The 20,174-nt window shown below is 38.7% G+C and overlaps 1 protein-coding gene across 1 annotated transcript in view; it reads right to left on the bottom strand.

Annotated features, from left to right (window-relative positions):
* LOC108247449 (aspartate aminotransferase, cytoplasmic) overlaps window positions 1–6,187 on the bottom strand; it is a 13,002-nt gene extending 6,815 nt beyond the window's left edge. The window contains exons 1-7 of the mRNA XM_017435581.2: window positions 5,951–6,187; window positions 4,449–4,630; window positions 2,755–2,878; window positions 2,482–2,594; window positions 1,081–1,185; window positions 854–1,004; window positions 521–686 (exon numbers count right to left, since the gene is read on the bottom strand). Of these exons, the coding sequence (XP_017291070.1) occupies window positions 521–686; window positions 854–1,004; window positions 1,081–1,185; window positions 2,482–2,594; window positions 2,755–2,878; window positions 4,449–4,630; window positions 5,951–6,059 (950 nt within the window). The 5' untranslated portion in view covers window positions 6,060–6,187. The remainder of the gene's footprint in view (window positions 1–520; window positions 687–853; window positions 1,005–1,080; window positions 1,186–2,481; window positions 2,595–2,754; window positions 2,879–4,448; window positions 4,631–5,950) is intronic.
* Between the last annotated feature and the right edge of the window lie 13,987 nt (window positions 6,188–20,174).

Genomic DNA, 20,174 nt, shown 5'->3' with positions numbered 1-20,174 from the left:
ATTTGCAAGCAATCCAGCTTACATCACATCTCAGCTTTAAAAGCTCAACTCCACACTCTCTATTTCTGAATTGAGAAAGCTCCTCGGATGAGAAGCGAAACGTCTTCAGCTACAGAATAGAAGTCCAGTTGTTTTTGTTTTTTAACTGTTTTTGAATGTATTATAGTGTTTTCAATGAGCAGTAATGTTGAGGAAGTTGTGATGTGTGATACTATTGTTTAATATTGCAGTGTTGATATCAATGGCAATAAACACATATTTTCCTCACTTCTCACTTTCTCTTCTGTCATAAGGACCATGTAAACTAGGTGTGGGCATCAAGGCTAGTGAGAATCTGTTAGATTGACCAAATATAATATTAGCAGTAGAATATGAATGCATAGTTGTTGAAATATAATGGCCTATGAGGAAAAATCATGATTTATTTATTAATTTATTTATTGTAATACTGATATTAATACTACAATGATGATAAATCTGTAATATATTGTGCAGGCCTACACAAAACCACAAACCGTACCATTCTGCAAACAACTCGGGGCAGTTCAGAGTCTTGCTGACGATGCGTGCTCCCTGAGATGGTGGATTGGACCAGGTCGTTCTTACAATCTTCTCCATCTGAGACATGGTGCGGGTCAGGTTCTCGTTGTCCTTGGCAATCACTGTGAGGTTCCCCACTCTCTCATCTGGCAACAACCGCAGAGCAGACAAGGTTTCAGTTAAAATACAGAGCGAGTACGAGTGTAATGTGTGTATGTGGTTAAGATTTGACTTTACTGAATGTCACGTTACGCACTAAATCACACATGACTACATAAATGTTAGTCCAAGTAAGAGCATTATGCATACTCACTGTACAGGCCAAAGTTTTTGGAGAAGGACTGAGCGATGAAGAGCTCGAAGCCCTCGGAGACAAAGAAGCGGATGGCCCAAGCATCTTTATCCAGGTTGCCAGATGCAAAACCCTGGTAAGCCGAGTCAAAGAATGGAAACAACTTCCTCCTCTGAAAGGAAGCAGAGAAAGGTGAGAATGTGCCTTCAGAAACTGTGTCAAACACATGTGGAACAATCGTCTTTCACCTTCATGATGTCTGCAATGGACTTCCACTCCTCCTGGGTGGGGTCTGTGCCCGTGGGGTTGTGCGCACAGGCGTGGAGGACAAAGATGGAGTGTTCTGGAGCTTTCTGTTAAAAACAGACAAAAAACAAAACACACCATTATTAAAGAAAAGTTGAAAACATGTTTATGAATTATAAGACTCTGTCAAATCTTTGTTGTTCCTTTTGTATCACAGTTATCCTGCAGTTTAAATGATTAAATAATCAGCTGCCACCCCAACCCATGCCAAATACTGTCCCTTGTAAATGTCCTGACTGATCAGTTATTTCAGAAACACAAAGTGGACCAACACCGTACTATTAAAGTGGTTTTAATGTTCAGGCTTAAAACACATTCCAAAAAACTTGGACAATAAAGCCTTTTTAAAGGACTTTGTAATGTTGTCTTTTCCTCTCCCAACAATGGGCCCATTTCTTGTCAGCTGAGGTATGAGCAGATTAGAAGTGATGAGTAATGAAGGAGGATTTCCCTCCTAAACGGAGGGAAACGTGTCTGACAGCAGGAGGGGGTGTCACGGGAGACCCCTTTTTGGTTAATGCACACCTAAAAATTTGACATGACTCACTGACTTTATTCCTTATTTTAAGACATTTGGATTGTTGTATTGAAACAACCCTGTTATGTTTACATCAGTCATGTGGTCAAAGTAGGCACACACTGTCCTTATCACTGGATCTGAGTGGAACACTGAGTATTTGCTGCTTCAGATGGTGTATAAACTCTGCCTACCCAGTGTGTCATTTTGTTCCAGTGTGTAAAAGGGAAGTAGCCACTTAAATCTCACTGAACTGCAACTGTTGGAGACTCAAAACTGCAAGAAAATTGTAAGACAATAGGCAAATTATCTGTTGCTGTCTCATTGAAATCTGAGTGTTTGAAACCAAGTGACCAGCGAGCCATATGGTTGCGTTTGGAAGGGACAGTTGTTCAAAAATCCTGGCCTATTTTCTTTTTGTGCACAGCTTGCAATATTGTATTACCTCCAGTGACAGTACGATTGGCAGCCTTTTCTAGCAGCTCCATGTGTATTTTCCTTTTAAATGCTTTTTTTGCTTGCAATTTTTGCTAACTATTTCTCAGATTACTTGAGAAAACTACTGCTATTTTTCTGATTACTTCTATCCCATAGATATGGATTTCTACACAACAAAACTAATATACTTGAGAAATCAACTACTTGCTCTGAAGACCAAGTCCTGTTTCAGTGACATCAGTGCTACTTCTAACTCTTCTCGGCACAGTCTGCCTTCAACCTTCTGTTTGTTTGCAGTTAGAAGTTCTTTGTTAGAAGAACACAAGGAACACTTTGTTTTGTAGTCATCTAGTGGACTACAGTGACTAATCATTGCAGATGTACTCACCTCCAGGTCATCCAGGAGCCCAGTAATATCCAGACCCCTCTTAGCAGCATCCCAGTAGTGGTATGGACGGATGTCTTTGAAGCCAGCATCATTAAAAACACCATTATGGTTCTCTGAAAGTAAGTGAGAACATACAGCAGATGTTATCTTAGAACTTATTTCCTTTGCAACTACACTGGAAACAGAGGAGATAAATATCACATGAAACTTTAAACATTCAGAACTCTTTGTTTTCTTGCTGAGGTGGCGCTCAGTTCAGAGCTGCACACTGACCCCAAGTGGGTGCTGAGACAAAGACAGGTGTAGCTGTGTTGTTGAGCCCGTTGTACCACCGCCGCAGGAACTCTGCACCGATCCTCAGTGCGCCTGTGCCCCCCAGAGCCTGGACTCCTCCAACCTGTCAGAAAGAAAAGAAAATGAGAAATGGGGGGTGGGGGTGGGGGGATTCTGTTTAATGACAGGACTCTCAAAAACATGCAACACCTAATTAATAATTTAGTGTGACTGTGTTATCTTTATGCTTTCAGATCTAACAGCTGAATTTGCAACCGTTTGGCAAACCTAACATTCTGTGTTAGTCCAACAAGGCACAGTTTTAGGACCTCTTCTTTTCTCTTGCTACCTGCTCCCACTTGGTTTCATACTCAGAAAACATGATACCTTGTTCCATTGCTATACACATAACAGTCAGATTTATGTCCCCTTTAAAAAGACAGACACATACTCCATCAATCCACTTCTCAGGTGTCTTGAGGACATGAAGGTCTGGATGGCATTTAACTTTTTTAATTTTAATGAAATCAAAGCAAAGGTGACATCTTTTGGAGGCACTACTGGGCCCTCCCCTGTAGATTTAGGTTCCTTGGCCCAGTATAGCAAACCGACTGTGAGGGATTAAGAGGTCAAACTGAATCCTGAGCTTAAGCAAGACAGCCAGATCAGGATGGTCGTTAAAAGAAGTTTTTAATCATGTGAGGGCAGCTGGTCAAGGTAAAACTTATCCTTTCAGGAAAGCATTTTTAGACAGCACCTGGCTGGATTACCGAAACATGCTTTTTTGTGGGGCTTAATTGGTCTTCCACTGGCTGGCTGCAGACGGTCCAAAATGCTGCTGAGTGACTTTTAATTGCCAGGAGAACGATACTTGTCTAGTGTAAAGTTCGGTGGAGGGGTATTATAGTGTGGGGTTGTTTGCCAGGAGTTTGGCTTGGCCGCTTAGTTCCAGTGAAAGGAACTCTTAATGCTTCAGCATACCAAGACATTTTGGACAATTTCAGGCTCCCAACATTGAGGGAACAGTTTGGGGATGGCCCCTACCTGTTCCAACATGACTGTGCACCAGTGCACAAAGAAAAATAAAGACATGGATGAGTGAGTTTGGTGTGGCCTGCACAGAGTCCTGACCTCAACCTTATAGAACACCTTTGAATTAGAGCAGAGACTGTGAGCCAGGCCTTCTGTCCAACATCAGTGTCTGACCTCACAGATGAGCTTCTGGAAGAATGGTCAAAAATTCCCATAAACACTCCTGAAACTCATGGAAAGCCTTTCCAGAAGAGCTTAAGCTGTTATCGCTGGAAAGGGTGGGCCAACGTCATATTAAACACTATAGATTAAGAATGGGATGTCACTCAAGTTCATACGTGTGTGAAGGGAGACAAGCAAATACTTTTGACAATATAGTGTATATCCAACTGTGATAAAGCTTTTGTTTACAATTCATTGTATTAGAGCAGGGGTGGCCAATCCTGGTCCTCGAGGGCCACTATCCTGCATGTTTTCCCTGTTTCCCTGCTCCAACACACCTGATTCAGTGGTTAAATTACCTCTTCGTGTTCTGCAGAAGCCTGTTAATCACCCATTGTTTCAAATCAGGTGTGTTGGAGCAAAGAAACAGGTAAAACTTGCAGGATACTGGCCCTCCAGGACCAGGATTGGCCACCCCTGTATTAGAGTGTGTATCCCACCCTGTTCTCTTTGATAGCAGCGCTGTCATCTCCCAGAGCAACTTTGGAGGCAGCAGAGCGAAACTCCGGCAAGCCAAGGATGGGCAGGTACTCATGGTTCAAGCTCTGATCCTCCACAATCAGCCGCTCCACCTTCTTCACAACAGGCAGCACCCAGGGCTGGCAGTCATCAGTACGGTAAGCTGGAAGGGACACAAACAATCATGAAGGATCCTAATCTCCCAGCTGGAGTTCACCCAGGTCAGAATCTACAATGAAGCTTTTGTGTGTGGAGGGGGGCTGGGTCCATACAGGGTGAAAAAAAAAAAATTATTATATTATACTCCATACAAAAACGTAGACATTAAGAGTCATACTACCAGCCAGACTAAACTAAAATGAGTGCTGCACATATTTGACCTTTTAGGAACTCGTGCTATTTCATGCTGGACTGAAGCTTTTGCAGAGTGGCATCAAATATCACGATCAGAGGGCAAAAAGACATGAAAGGTCAGGAGCTTTAGGTGGTTTGGAAAAAGAAGTTTACACACGTTTGGTACTGTAAAACGATCTAATGTGTTAAAACATTAATGAACTCAAACAGCAGCTGACCATGTATTTTAAGATGTCAGGGCCAAAACTACACTTAGCCATGGCTAGTGGCCGTGGTTAGTGTGATGTAGACCGGGGGAGAAAAATTAGGAGAAATCTGTGACCTTTGAAATTCTGCTTCTGTGACACAAGTCAGCTGCTACTTTTTGGACACTTTTCAAAAGGATGACTCGATGTAATAAATTTCACATGTTGTGATTAAACTCAGACACAAATGTAATAACAGTCTCATACGCAGGGCTGACCTCTGAACCTCTGCTGGTTATTACCAGAGCAAACTGGTCTGCAGACCACACATTTGCTTTGGCAACAAGCTGCTAAAACGCAAGTCCAGGCATAGCTGATCGAGGTGAACTTTAACCATGTACAGGTTTGTTGGCAAATAAAACAATAGAACAAACAGACAGAAACAACACAAACGGTGTGTTTAAACATGTTTTGGCTTTGGGCTGGAGGACATGGTGAGTTGCAACAGAAACAGCTGTTTAAGATGCCAAAGGCAAATTCTGATAATGCCTTGACCAAACCTTCCAAACAAGCAAGAGTGGTAAGACTAGTCTTTAGAAACAAAGGAACAAGTTTAGCCTCATGTCAAACCTAAACTGACTGAAACAGGAAGTGTCACCAGATAAAACTCTGTATCAATAAAGTTTAGGAGTTAAGTTAAAGCAACATTTACATTTGCTAAGGAGAGCATTTCACTGTCAGACCAAGAGGATAATTAATTTTAGCTCCAGTTTGTTAGCGGTAGAGCTAGCTTGTAACGAAGGTCAAAGCGGAGCATAGAGATGCTAACGTGTTAGCATCATGACTTCGCCACCGCCCGAGCAGAAACCGGCCCCACAGACAGCTCGCAGCGGGCACAGGGGGGTTCTGCTTGTTTCGTCGAACCGACAGCTAGCATCCCTTACCTCCAACTCCCAGGTTCACCTTCTGAGGGTGGGTGTCCTCTCTGAAGTCAGCGGTCAGCTTGAAGACTGCTACAGGCTGGGCCTGCGGGACCTCGCTGAAAATGGACATGGCTCGGGCCGAAGCAGATGATCCCGGTACGGAGCGGAAGGGAACGGGGCACTTGAGCTTCCAGTTACGGCCAGGCAAAGACACAAACCCGGGGTTCACCTTCACACCTCTGGATCAGGACACGTAAAAATAGGCGTCAATCCGTCAGCCAATGGGGAAGCGCGTTTCACTGGCGTAGGCTTGAAACTAGCCAATAGGAGGGAAGTAATGAAAATGTGGGTGTTTTTTTTATATAAAATTGACTTGGTTTCTTTTTAATCTTTTATTTGTTTTATATTTTTCGACTTTATATCCTTATATTTTGAAAATGGTAACATTGTGAATGTATTACAAGTAAGCTTGTGCAGTAGAAAATGCATAGCCCTGCTGCAAAACTTTAAAACTAGGTAATTATTGAGATAATTACAAAAGCAGGAACTTCCTAACAGTGACAGCTCAAACCACATACATTTGTTACATTATGAAGGAATGTCATTTATTTAAAGCTTTTCCTTAAAGGAATGCAATTCGCTCGATGCCTTTTATGCTAGAGTTTTCAATTAACATCATCTTATCTTTAGAGGAGGGGGTATATTTGTTTTGGTCAAACCTTGGTAATGAAATTATATACAATATCATGCAATTTTGCAAGATCTCTCGAAATCTGTTAAAGCTAGGGGTATGTGCTGAGGGTGACTCAGCCACTGCCACATCAAACTTTAGCTTAATTTCTGTAAATAAGTCATTCCTATTTTTGTGTTAGTTAAGGTTGACTAGCTATAGTGGCTATGCTAAATTGTATTGACTCCAAAAGTTAATTAGTTGTAGATGTACAACCATAATAGACCGTGAAAAAGGCCTATTATTTCTTTCTGAGAGTTTCGTTAAAATGGCTTACGAGATAATTGGCTAACAGACAACCAGAGTTGATGCCAACAGTTAATATCAATGTTTTAAGTAAAGATGTCACACAATGTGTAGGGCTTGAAGTATGTCCTGTGAATTTGTCTCAGTTATAACCACACAAAATGTTAGCAAAATATTTGTAAATTTGACAGAAATATCATTATTTTTGTGTTTTCTAATATCAGTTGGCTGTGGCAGCCATCTTGAATTTGGTTGGCTCTAAAAGTTTTGCAAACAATGATTATTTTCTGAGAGTTTCATAAAAAATCATGATGTGGTTCATAAATTATTTTGCTAACAGACAACCCGAGGCAAAGTTTTTAAAACAGATCTTGTGCGATCAGTTAGCTTTCAATTTATAAGTTGCAGATGACTCTTAGCTATTACAACACCAAATCTTAGCTCAGTATGTCACGATTTTCTGTGTTTTGGTTCTTTGCTTTAGTTTTGTCTTTTGGTTTTCTGTTCCCTGGTCACTATCCACCTTCCCAGTACTTTTCCAGTCACGTCTGCCCCGCCCATCTCCATCTGTCCATAATCATTATCACTCACCTGTGCCCATTTACCTCATCACCTTCAGTCTTTAAAAACCAGTCACTGTTCATCATTCTTCACTGGATCATTCCGCTTAGTCTGCTCTTTGCCATGCCATGCCTCGCATCGCATCTCGTTTTAGATTTTGCTATTGTTAGTTTTGCTGCCTCTTCAGTCCTTTTGTTTTGTCCATTTATTTAAGTTAATAAATTAGTTTCTTTTTCAACGATGAGTCTGCGCTCTGGGTTCGCCTCCGTACCCCCCCCCCCCCTTCTGACACAGTATCTGTAAAACTGGCTTAATTGTAGCCAATTTGGTGTTTTGTAAGGTCAGTTGGATGAAGGGGGCTAACCTTATATTTGATCAACTCCAAAAGATAATGTGTTGTAGTGTTGTAGATATTTGTCCAAAAATGACTTAGATTTTCTATAAAATTGAGATGTCTTTCTATAACACAACAGACAAATGATTGCACACACAGATTCATAAACGCTGGCAAAAAACATTTTCACCTGCCCTTCATTGTTTTAACTGCAGGAAATAAAAACAAACAACAACAAAAAAAAACATCCTGTCCTCTGCATCCAACCTTTTACACTAGTGGAAAATACTATATAAGAAAATATTAAGCTCATCAAGTAATACCATTATGACAGTCATGTAAAACCAGCGGTACAGGCTTACACGCTTTTGTTATATCTGACATATAGTGCCTTGCAAAAGTAATGTTTTCTGCTTTTATTGTTGTCATAAATCAGCCATGATCACTATAACTTGGCCTTCTTTACAAATAATATAAAAAGTAAAACTACATTTCTACAGAGTAATATCAATTTAATAAAAATATTTGATGTAAAATAAGTAGTTGCATAAATATTCAGCCCTTTGAAGTGACTGTCCTAATTCAACTCAGAGAAAGGATTATAGAAAAGTAAAGTCAGGCAATGGATACAAAAGGATTTCCAAAGTCCTAAACATCCCCAGGAATTCTGTTAAATTAATCAACAAGTAATGGAAGGAATATGGAACATGTTTAAATCCACCAAGAGCAGACTATCCTCACAGACTGAGTGACCCTAAAGAAGGAGGACAGTGAGAGAGAGCACCAAGACACCTGGGAGCTCTCTGAAGGAGGTCCAGCTTCAGCAGGTGAGATGGGACAGACTGAGCTCCAATGTGTTGATCACGTTCTTCATCAGTCTGAGCTTTATGGAAGAGAAGCAAAAAGAAAGCCTGTTGAAGAAAACTCAGATTAAATCTTAACTAGAGTTTGAATAGATTGTTTAGACTCATGTCACTCATTTATGCATTTTTTTCATTTTACATAATTTTTTTAAATTGTTATTGCCCTGTAGAAATTTAGTTTAACTTTGACACTGAAGTTTTTTTAAATATATTTTTTTGTAAAGAAGACCAATTTATAGTGATCATGACTGATTTGTGACATCAATAAAAGCAGAAAAGGTCCTTTTACAAGGCACCATAAACAAGCAAACTGGCCAAATCCCTAACACCATTTCCTGCTGAAGGCTGAAGTGCTATCTGCTGTGTCAAGCAATACTGTGAGATCTTACACAATGTGTTAGCGCTCAGAGTATATCATTGGGATGACTATCAGCTTCTGCCAAATATAATTTAGCTCAATATCTGTAAAACTAAATGATCTAGAGCCTTTTTATCTTGACTTATGTCCATTCCTCTTGTGACTATCTTGAAAGGGGTTGACTTCAAATGTTAATGAGCTGTATATGTACATCAGTCAAATGATTATTGTTTGAAAATGTCATTAAGTTTTGTTTGTTAATGTCAGTTAATGTCAAATTTTTAGGCAAATATGATGCGCTATGTGTGTGTTTGAAGTACAGTGTAGTATGAGTTGACTCTCAGCTACTATCACACCAAAATTTAGCTCATTATCTGGAAACTTGACAAATTTATAAATATTTCTATGTTGGCTAATTTCCATTAGCCATCTTAAACTGGGTTGACTGTAAAAGTTTATCAGTTGTAGATGTACATGAGAGATTTTTTTACTAGAGAGAGAGAGAGAGAGAGAGAGAGAGAGAGAGAGAGAGAGAGAGAGAGAGAGAGAGAGAGAGAGAGAGAGAGAGAGAGAGAGAGAGCGTACAATAATTTTAGAGACAAATTTAGTTCAAAACAGATCCAGATTCAAAAATTATCTAAGGAAGCTAGTAGATTCAATTGCATCTTCTCTTTGTCACAATCTCACATCCTGAGCAGCACATTGGTGACAGTAGATCAACTGAAGACTTTTTTAATTAGTTTTTTGAACACCCAGATAACAAAGAATTACAATAGTCCAGCCTATATGTGATAAATTCATGGACCAGTTTTTCTGCATCATTTTGGAACAAGATATTCTGTCCTTTCATTCAATTTCTTTGCCCATTTTTCTGTGCAAACCTGCAGGAATCTGGTGCTTGTCTCCAAGAGTTATTGTGTGAGGGGCGGGGTGCATCCTGGGCAGGTCACCAGTTATCACAGGACTACATAGAGACAAATGAGACAGAATCATCCACACTCTCAGTCACACCTGTGTTTGGAGACCTGTGTGTATGCAGTGTGTGCACATGTGTAAGTGGACTATGCTGCTATGAAAGAGTTTTTAAAAGATATGCCTAACACTAATAAATTATTACTGTGTTTTGCATCAAAATTTCAAATAAGTATTTTACATAAATTGAATGTCTTATCTATCTCACTGCTGGAATGCAAACTGCTGTACCCTTCCCTACCACTGGAGATCAGTGTTGTTCTTAAGAGGAGCATGTAGTGGCAGTAATTGTTTGACTTTCTCTTCTGCTTTTGTTTTGCTTCTCACTTAAAACTCGCAGACACATACCACAGTTCAGTTACCTTTAATTCTGATGCCAAGTTTCTATCTTTAAAAGATTTAAATTTTACTGTTTTTAACAAATACAATTATAAATTTCCAACTGTGTGCCTTTTAGCCCACGAAGGGGTTTAAACTAGATAATTATAAACATGAATAATTAAAGACTTAATAATCTGTCACATTCTGGCAAAATATTTGATTCTGATGCAAAGAAGAGTGGACTGTAAAAATAAAAAAATTAAATTTACTGATCATTTTACCCGCTGTAGAGTATCATTGGGGACATAAGAAAAAGCTGCACTTTCCTTTCAAACTCATGTAAAGTATACAGACCAAGACCTGCCAAACTTTAGATTGTAAAGGTATCAGACTCCTGGTCTGGACTGTTCTTTGTGTTTTTGAGGTAGAACCAAAAGGTAAAGCCTGTCCCCCTCTTCCTTCAAAAATTATTAATAGCTACTCACTGCAAAGTATGAAGACCTCATAAAATAATCAACAAAATCCATATTCATATAAATGGTTAATTTGTTCTTGAAATAAAAATTTGTGCATTTAGGCAAAATTTGTGACAGGCTGCCAACTACCATGTGTGTTTGTTTACCTCCAGAAAAGCTGAAGTGATTGAAAATAGATCAGCAATGGTGAAAAAATGTTTTGGAATGAGAGTTCTGTCTTTATGAAGTTCCACCACCCTATGTGATATTCGATATTTAATCTTGACAGCTGTCTTACTTGTGTTTTCTTGTTTAGCAGCTGATTCACTCTAATATTTCCTCCTGAATATCTTCTCCGAGATTCTACGCCATATTTGTTTACCTACAGACTACAGCCAGCCTAATATAGGTCGGTCACATGACTGTTTCTTTTTTTGTTGTTGGGTTGGTTTTTTTTTTGTTTGTTTTTTTTGTTTGTTTTGTTTTTGGGGGGGTTGATTCAGCGGATTGCTTTGAGAGCAAACACTCATTTCAGAACTGCATTTCAATATATCTGGAAAACTACTGGAGTCAAATCTTTCAAACTGCATCCTTTGATTTAGGTCAGGATAACCTGTTTTAATGCTCAATTTTATACTTTGAGCACCTTTAAAATCTTATCTGTTCAGAGAACACAACCTCTCCTGATAATCACTCTAATCTGCACTAACTTTAAGTTTCCACTTTTACTGTCACTGAAATAGATTTACTATAAACAGATTTAGCTGAACATGACTGTTGTTTTTTATCAGTAGGTTGCTTCCACATGACTAAATATAAATGTTATTTCTGATCTTCTCTATATTTATAAAAACCTTTTTAGACACACACATGTTCTCCCTCATTTGCTGTTAAATTGTATGCAGACATGTTCTCCGTGTTTCAGTTTCCATTTTTTTCTTCCTTTCTCTCTGTCTTTAGTTTGTGTTCGACTTGAAGTGTTTGATGAATAGCTCCGGCTTTACATCTGTAAAGCGTCCACTTCCAGCCCTCCTGCAGCTGAGCATGTTTTTATGTTGGTAAAGTGCAACATTGACACAATCATGCAACTTTCTTGATAGTAAACTCTAAAACCAAACCTCAGTTCTGAACTTCATATTCCAAATTGGGACTCAATCCTTACTCAGTAATCTGGTATACTTTTCTTTTAAAGCTCTGAACAGAACAACGGCAGACAGACACCCTCTCACAGCACAGATCACAGTCGTCCTCTATTACTCTGTCGTTGCCACAGATGAGGAGGCCTCCACATTTTTCTTGTTGCCCTCCCTTTCCAGGAGCTCTCCGGTGAACCATCAACAGTGTTGCATTTCAAAGGGCCGAGGAGCTAATGCTCCTGGATGGAACCATTTGAGTCAATTTGTCAACATGATGGACATTTTGTGTCCTCGGTTCCTGCAAACTTAAAGGCATAAATGAGTCTAAACCCTTTTAGAACTCAGATTGTAATAATTTCTACAAATGCAGAAATATTTAGTTTATAGTTCCTAATCTATTCTCAATATTGCTCTACTTTTTTTTTTTTTTTTTTTGGTGAGTGTAGCAACACCATGATAAGGAAATCATCACTAATTTAGACTGATCCAGAAATCAACAAAATAATGGTAAAAAAAAACAAACTGAGTTCTACCATCCATAACAGGATGTGTGGCTAAAACAGTGATAACTTGTTTTGACTATACTAATACAGATTGTGTTTCTCATCAAAACAGATAAAAACACCTGATTACCTCCCACAGCAAAAATGCAAAAGGCAGGCAATAATGTTTTTGCCTGTGTCCAATTGTTTGTTACCAAACTATCTTATGAACCACTGGATGAATTTTAATGAAACTTTCAGAAAGTATTCACAGGATGTACGTCTATAACTGATTACCTTTTGGAGTCAACCTGATTCAAGATGACAACTGCCAACTGAATAAAAAAAAAACACCAAAAAAACAGATATAACTCAGTCAATTCTATAAACACTGACATAAACTTTAAAGTTGCAGTAACTGAGACTGATCCCCAACATTATTCTGAATGCTAAAAGATTGTCCAAGATCTTCATTTACATTTTGCAATTAAGTATTTGAAGTCAACCCTGTTTGACTATTAGCAAAATATGTAATGAACCACTTGACAGAAATTAAAGAAACCTTCAAGAAATAATCAATGGAGGCTCATCTACAACTGATTAACTTTTGAAGCCAACCTAATTTAAGATGGCCACCACAGCAACTGACTTTATAAAACACAAAAATGACTATAATTCAGTCACTTTTATAGATATTGAACTAAATATGATGTGGTAGGAGCTGATAGTCATTTATAACACATACTTTGAGCATGAGATTGTCCATAATGTTATTTTCAAGGTTTGACCAAAATGTCTAAAACTGTCTTTTTACAACATAAGATGATCTCAGTCTAAAACTCTGGTATTAAAGGTGGTGGGCGATAAGCATTCCTTCAAGGAATGGTAGGTCTTTAATTTATTAGACTGTATGAATAGCCAGTTACACCACAAGCTAAACAGGTGTTACATTGTCTGTAAGCTGTGTTTGAAAACTGATAAGTTGTTTATTAAGACTCTATTACATTTCCCCCTGTAAGTAATTAAACCAAAAATCATTCACACAATGAAATGTATATAATAATAATAATAGTTAGTAAAACAGAGTCCAGCCACAGAAAAAAGTCCAGCTGGAGAAACAAGAGATGCTACAGTTGTACATCCTCAATCAGCAACTGTTATCCTGCACCAAGGATAACAGTAGCAGATGGTGTGTGTGAGTGTGTGTGTGTGTGTGTGTGTGTGTGTGTGTGTGTGTGTGTCTGTGTATGTGAGAGAGTTTAACAGGGGCACCTGCATGGTGACTGTACAGCTTCCAGCTCACACTCCATCTTTTTTTTAACCTGTTTGGTTTTGTTCTTTGTTATGTTTCACATGGGAAACATCTGAAGTATGAGGAGGACAATCTCAGGGTGTGTGTGAAACATTAAGGAGGGGTCTAATGTGGCCTTGTGTGTTTCATCCACTGTGTGTGTGTGTGCAGTGGGCGGTGGAGGCTCTTCAGTTGCCTATAGGGGAGGTCTAGAACAGGGGAGTCAGTGGGTGTTTGGGAGATCAGGGGGATTCATTGTCAGGTCAGTAATTATCAGATTTGTTGAGCCCCCGGTAGGAACAACACACACATACACACACACACATCCAGACCCTTCTAAAGCAGCCGTGGGCCAGTCAAAACGAGGCTAAGAGAGGAGAGCAGTCAGTAGGACGAGCTGACAGTCTGACCCCCCGGGGAAGACAATAGCCAGTGCTTCTCTTGACAACTGCTTAGTGTTGGATTCTTCCTTCTCAAACACACACACACTCCAGAAGGCTCAGATGCACATGTGGAAACAGCATCCTCACAAATGTGCAGCACATGAGCAAATGCATGAGGAGATATCCATACTGACATAATAACAGATACATTTGTCTTTAGTTTAGACTTGCTTCAGTTACTACTACATCACTAAACAGTAAAAGATCTTAAATAAAGTTAACCAATAAAACCACTTGGTTGAGCTTAAGGACTAAAGCTTAGTTTAATTTTCCATTTACTTAAACTTCAATTAGGTGTTCAAACAAGTAAATAAGATGTTTAAAAAATGCATTAAAATTCACTAAAGGTTTTACCATTTTTTACCATGTTATCACAACAACATATTCGGGGAAAGTTACCTTACCAGCTAGTGTCAAGTTAAATTAGATTAAGTTACAGTCACAAAAAACAAAAGCTTAAAAACATAGCAGATTCCACCACATTATTATTTTTTTAACAAACAAAAAAACGAACCCTAAATTTAAAAAAAAGCTGTGTGTGGGAAAACTAAGTCTACCCCATTACGTAAAAGGCCTGTAGAACTTTAAACGTCTGTACTTTGGTCTCTTGTGTCCAAAGGACATTGTTCTAGAATCTTATGGTTCATTCAAATTAATCTTTACAAACCTAAGTCGTGCTGCCATTTTCTTTTTAGAGAGAAGAGACTTTCTCCAGCAATGCTTTCAAACAAACTTGTTCGGTCTTTTTCCAATTGTCCTGTCATGAACTTTAACCTTTAACCTGCTAACTAAGGCTTGAGTCTGAGATGCAGCTTATTTTTCTGAGCATTGCATGGTCTGACCCCAGGGTGAATTAGCTTGAACTTCCACTCCTGGGAAGATTGACAGTTGTCTTAAATGTTTTTTCCTTTTTGAATGATCTCTTTCTCTCTCTGTGTAGAATGACAGATTCCAAATAGTTTGGAAATGACCATTGACCCTTCACCGATTGAAGGCAGCAGCAGTTCTCTCTCTAAGGTCATTGCTGATGTTGTTCCTCTTTGGCATTGTGTTAGCACATACCTGTATACTCCAGAGCAGCAAACTGACAAAATCCTGCATTTATAGAGGTGCTCACACTGATGATGGTTAATTAATCAATACATTTGATCAGCAGCTTTTGGTTGATACAGAACCTCTAAAATCTTGTGAAACCAGCAAGAGTGAACTTAGTTTTTTACTCACAGCTTTTCCATTTTGACTTTGTTTTTAGTTAATAAATAATTACATTGAAGAATCTGTTGTGGTTTTGTACATTTGAGGTTAAATTTTGATCATTTTAGAACCTGGTGAAGACCAGACCATTTTATTATGTCCTGATATGTGAAACTTTGGAACTGAAAATGGCTAGACTTTTTTTTGCCTGTCAATTTAAGTTAGGTTAGGTTATGTTAGAGGATTATTAGATGTCATCTTCTCTCACTGGAGAAATCTAGTTGTTCCACCATTTAAAAAAAACAAAAGCAGAGACCATGCTTAAAAATCTGTCCTGCTCCACAAACTCTCTTATTTAAATCGTTTCCAGGACATGAACCGTTATGCTGTGGCAGATGTTTAATAACACTTAAACAAGGGCAAACAAATAAAAAAGCATGGTTCCAAAAGCTTTATTTGCAGCCAGTTACCTCTACCAAGGAGGTTATGTTTTCGGTAGCATTGGTTGGTTTCTTTGTTTGTTTGTCCATTCATCTGTGGCTGTTAGAAAGACTACTTAAAATCTACTAATCAAATTTTGATGAAATTTTCAGGATTTGTTGGGGTTGTCACAAGAAATTGATTAAATTGCTGTGGTGATCTGGGTCATGATCTGGATCAAACTATTTTTTAATGACACTATGGCCTTGTCAGAAGTTAGACAAAATTGGTTACAACGCCATCATTTTTTAACAAAAGATTATTTTAGTCTAACACTGTGGCATGAAGGCAGCAGGCAATGTGCATTCCTTTAAGGAATTCTAGGCTTTTAATTATTAACCTTTAAATATGTAATTGATAGTTCTGAAAGTGTACAACATATAGATACACATTTGCAGAATAATACTAAACAAAAGCATGGTTCCTAAAATGTTTTTGAAGGGATTCTCTAAACCTACAAGCATCCTCTGTGTGCCACTAAATCTCTTTGGTGATTCCCTCCTGCACTACGTATATGTGTGTGTGTGTGTGTGTCCCATTGATAGTTAATGGAGTGTGGTTTGTCTGCAGTCCATATGTCTCATTTCCTCCGCTGTCACACTTGTGCGCACAACAACTTGTCAGCGCAGTAATTTACCTTCCTAAGACTGGATCAAAACCTCAGTGGAGTGAAGGCAGGGGTCTGTGTGTGTACTGTATCTGTATGTTCTAAGGTCGTGAACACCCCCACCTCTGTCTTCGTGTCCGTGTTGAGTCTGGCTGATCTCTGACAGGAAGTGATCCGTGTCGCTGCAACATCAACAGTCGGGACCCTGGTTCGTGAGTAGCAGGAGGACAAGATGGTGGCTGAGATGGCCAACAGGGTCAGGGGTCGAAGAGGGGAGGAGACTGTTGACTGACAGTCTTTACAAGCAGCGTGTCTGCTGTTTGTTTGACCAGAGGCCTGTTCTGTCATCAGGCTTCAGCCTGACAGAAGAAACAAGTCACAGAATAAAGACAGCACAGAGATGGATTATTAGGAAGGCAGGGGGAGGGGACTGAGCACTAAGCAAAATGTAAATTACAACCTCTGGCACAACACATAATCTGTGATCATGTGTATAACAGATTGCACATAATGTTATTTTTAAGGTTTGACTAAAACAGCTGTAATTAAATTTTTTCTCAGCATAAAATGATCTTAGTTTAAAACTCTGACATGAAAGGCAGATGACAATATGTATTTCTTTAAAGAGTGCTAGCCTTTAAACTGGAATCAGATTTTGGTTGAATTGTCTGATTAACATGTTTTTCTGTTAGGCCTAAAGGTTTTTTTTTTTTTTTAACAAACTGACATCATTTTGTACTATTTTGATTATACAGGGTTTTTGTCTAAATCATGAAATGTGATTATTGAATTATTTTTGTAACTTTTGTGTCTGACTACACAGTAATACTGTGTTTACATCTGAAGGTCAGAGGCCTTATTGTTGCCTCAGCAGCTGCTGGCATCAAGGTCAGTGAGGTAGAAGATCGCTGACATCTATTTTTAGGTTCTCAGGGCCACTTTATTAAAGCAAGGCTCACAGTTATCGTCCCAATGTGTGTGGGTGTGTGTGTGAGGTCACGGTGGTCTCATAAACCACAATTGCAGGCATAGGTGTGTGTGTGTGTGTGTGTGTGTGTATTTAAAGCTTGTACATGAAAGTGTCCTAAACCTACTTTTAAAAAGATCCAGCAAAAGCACCAAACATCTCCAATTTGCCAAAACCCCAAAATTATGTCCCCACAAAATTTTTTTTTGTTGTTTTATTTATTTAAAAGAGGACAATATGTTTTTTACACAGCAGGAAGACCTGAAAGTTGTTAAAACTTTGGTTTCTGATGTGTTCTTTTCTACAACAAAGTATTTCTGTGCTTCACCTCCTTTACTCTCACTTATAAAAACAAGATTTTGTTCAAATAGTTGAGTTTTACTTATTATCAAAGACAAATAAAGTTCATAAAAACAATTTTTTTGCTTTTTGTGTCCCCTTATATTTTACTTTATTTTTCAGAATTCTGACTGTTAAAGGTAAAAGTTAAAAGTACGTTTATTTGTAGAGCACATTTCAGCACATGACAGTTAAAGTGCTTTACATCATAAAAACACAAAATTTCAAAGTCATAAAAACAACATACAAAAACAACAACATACAGTCAACAAATCAGATACCAGTACACATCTATTTATTATGATTCAAAAGTAACTCTAAACAGGTGGGTTTTTAACCATGATTTAAAGAAACTCAGTGTTTCAGCTGTTTTACAGTTTTCTGGAAGTTTGTTCCAGATTTGTGGTCCATAGAAGCTGAATGCTGCTTCTCCGTGTTTGGTTCTGGTTCTGCAGATGCAGAGTAGACCAGAACCAGACAACTTGAATGGTCTGGAAGGTTGATAGAAAAACAGCAGACCTTTAATGTATTGTGGAGCTAAGCCATTCAGTGATTTAGAAACTAGCAGACATATTTTAAAGTCTATTCTCTGAGCTACAGGGAGCCAGTGGAAGGATTTTAGAACTGGGGTGATGTGCTGTAACTTCCTTGTTTTAGTGAGAACACAAGCAGCAGCGTTCTGGATCAGCTGCAGCTGTTAGATTTATTTTTTAGGCAGACCTGTGAAGACACCGTTGCAGTAATCAGTGAGACTAAAGATAAATGTGCGGATGAGTGTCTCTAGATCTTGCTGGGACATTAGTCCTTTAATCCTGGAAATGTTCTTCAGGTGATAGAAGGTCGACTTTTTAACTGTCTTTATGTGGCTTTGAAGGTTCAGGTCTGAATCCCTCACCACATCCAGATTTCAGGCCTGATCACTGGTTTCTAGCTGTAATAACTAAAGCTGTGTGCTGACTCTTGATCGTTCCTCTTTAGGGCCAAAGATAATTATTTCAGATTTCTGACATTGTCAGAATAAATCTCTTAATTAAAGACTTCAGCAGTTTAATAAATTTACTTTGAAATCTTAAGCTATAAGATGAAAAGAAAGTTCAAGGAGTTTGGTGTAAATGTAGACAGCAAAAATAAAATCTTAAAAAATGTCATGTAATAAAGGGTAAAGTTAAAGCATTTACTTGTATGTTTTGTCCATGTGTTGATTTTTATAGGACATTTTACAACTGTTTTAATATATAATGGTTTATGGGAGAAGAAGAAAATTTACTGTTTGTTGTTTAATCAAATCTCATCACTAAAAATTGTTTTGGGGAACTTTCCAAGTGTATATTATAAAAGTATTCAACTAAAGAATGGCTCAGGTTTATAGATTTGTGCCCAAGATCTTAAATGTTTGAAGAAATGGATGCAATGTCATAACCTAACAAAACAAGCTGTAAACTTTTTATTACAAAGCATTTTGTGCTTTGTTTACCCCAATGTACTCTCGAGGTTTAAACTAAAACCATTTTAAGGGGAGCTGGTGTCTGTCTCCAACAGTTACTGTGTGAGAGGCAGGGGACACCCTGGACAAATCGTAAGTCCGTCATAGGGACACATAGAGACAATCAACCATTCACACTCTCACTAGTCAACCTAACATGCATGTTTTTAGTCTGTGGGAGGAAACCGGAGTACCTGGAGTAAATACACGTTGTCACAGTGAGAATATGCAAACTCCACTCAGAAAGACCCCAGGCTGGGATGTGAGCTTCCAACCTTCTAGCTGTGAGGCAACAGCTCTAACCAGTATGCCGCTGTACCACCTAACTGTGTTAATATGGAATGATAAAAGGTTCATTTTTGCCAGTGGAGCCAGCTGCAAGACAGGAGTCAGGACTTAAAGCTCCACAGGAGTACACAAATACCTGCTAACTTCAATTTACAGCTACAAGAAAAGGTGGGAGCTGGATTTTTTTTTGTTTGTTTGTTTTTTTTGTTTTTTTTTATGGCTGCTCAAAACATGTCCAGAGAGCTCACTGGTTACAAACAATCATAACTCAGTGAGATTACAACTGAAAACATGTCGTTTTCTCACAATTTTGAGTTGCTACCTGGTCTCCAGTAGATGACGCCCAGTGAGACGCTACCATTAGACAGAGCTGGAGCTGAATGTACTGTATGTGTGGCTGTTTTTGCATTGACTATGAATCTTTGAATACACTAATATGTTTATTCCAGGACACGCTTATTCCAGGCCTCAAACACCTCTGGGTTTTGTTTTGTTTTTTTCATGTGAAGTTTACTGTCCCCCTAAACATCACTGGAAAAGGCGTCCGTTGTCCAAAAGCCACAGTGTCCTGTCTCGGGTCCGGAGCTTGGCTCTCGGTGCGTTTTATTTACAGTGTTGGTGTGTGATGGAGGAAGCGTGCGTTCCATCCCAATAACAGATTGTCAGTTTGACGCTGACGCCACACGGGGAGAGAG

This window comes from Kryptolebias marmoratus, linkage group LG3 (assembly GCF_001649575.2).
Source record: "Kryptolebias marmoratus isolate JLee-2015 linkage group LG3, ASM164957v2, whole genome shotgun sequence".
NCBI classification, from domain to species: Eukaryota; Metazoa; Chordata; class Actinopteri; order Cyprinodontiformes; family Rivulidae; genus Kryptolebias; species Kryptolebias marmoratus.
The sequence above is the reverse complement of the archived record's forward strand: the minus strand, read 5'-3'. Positions and strand labels throughout refer to the sequence as shown.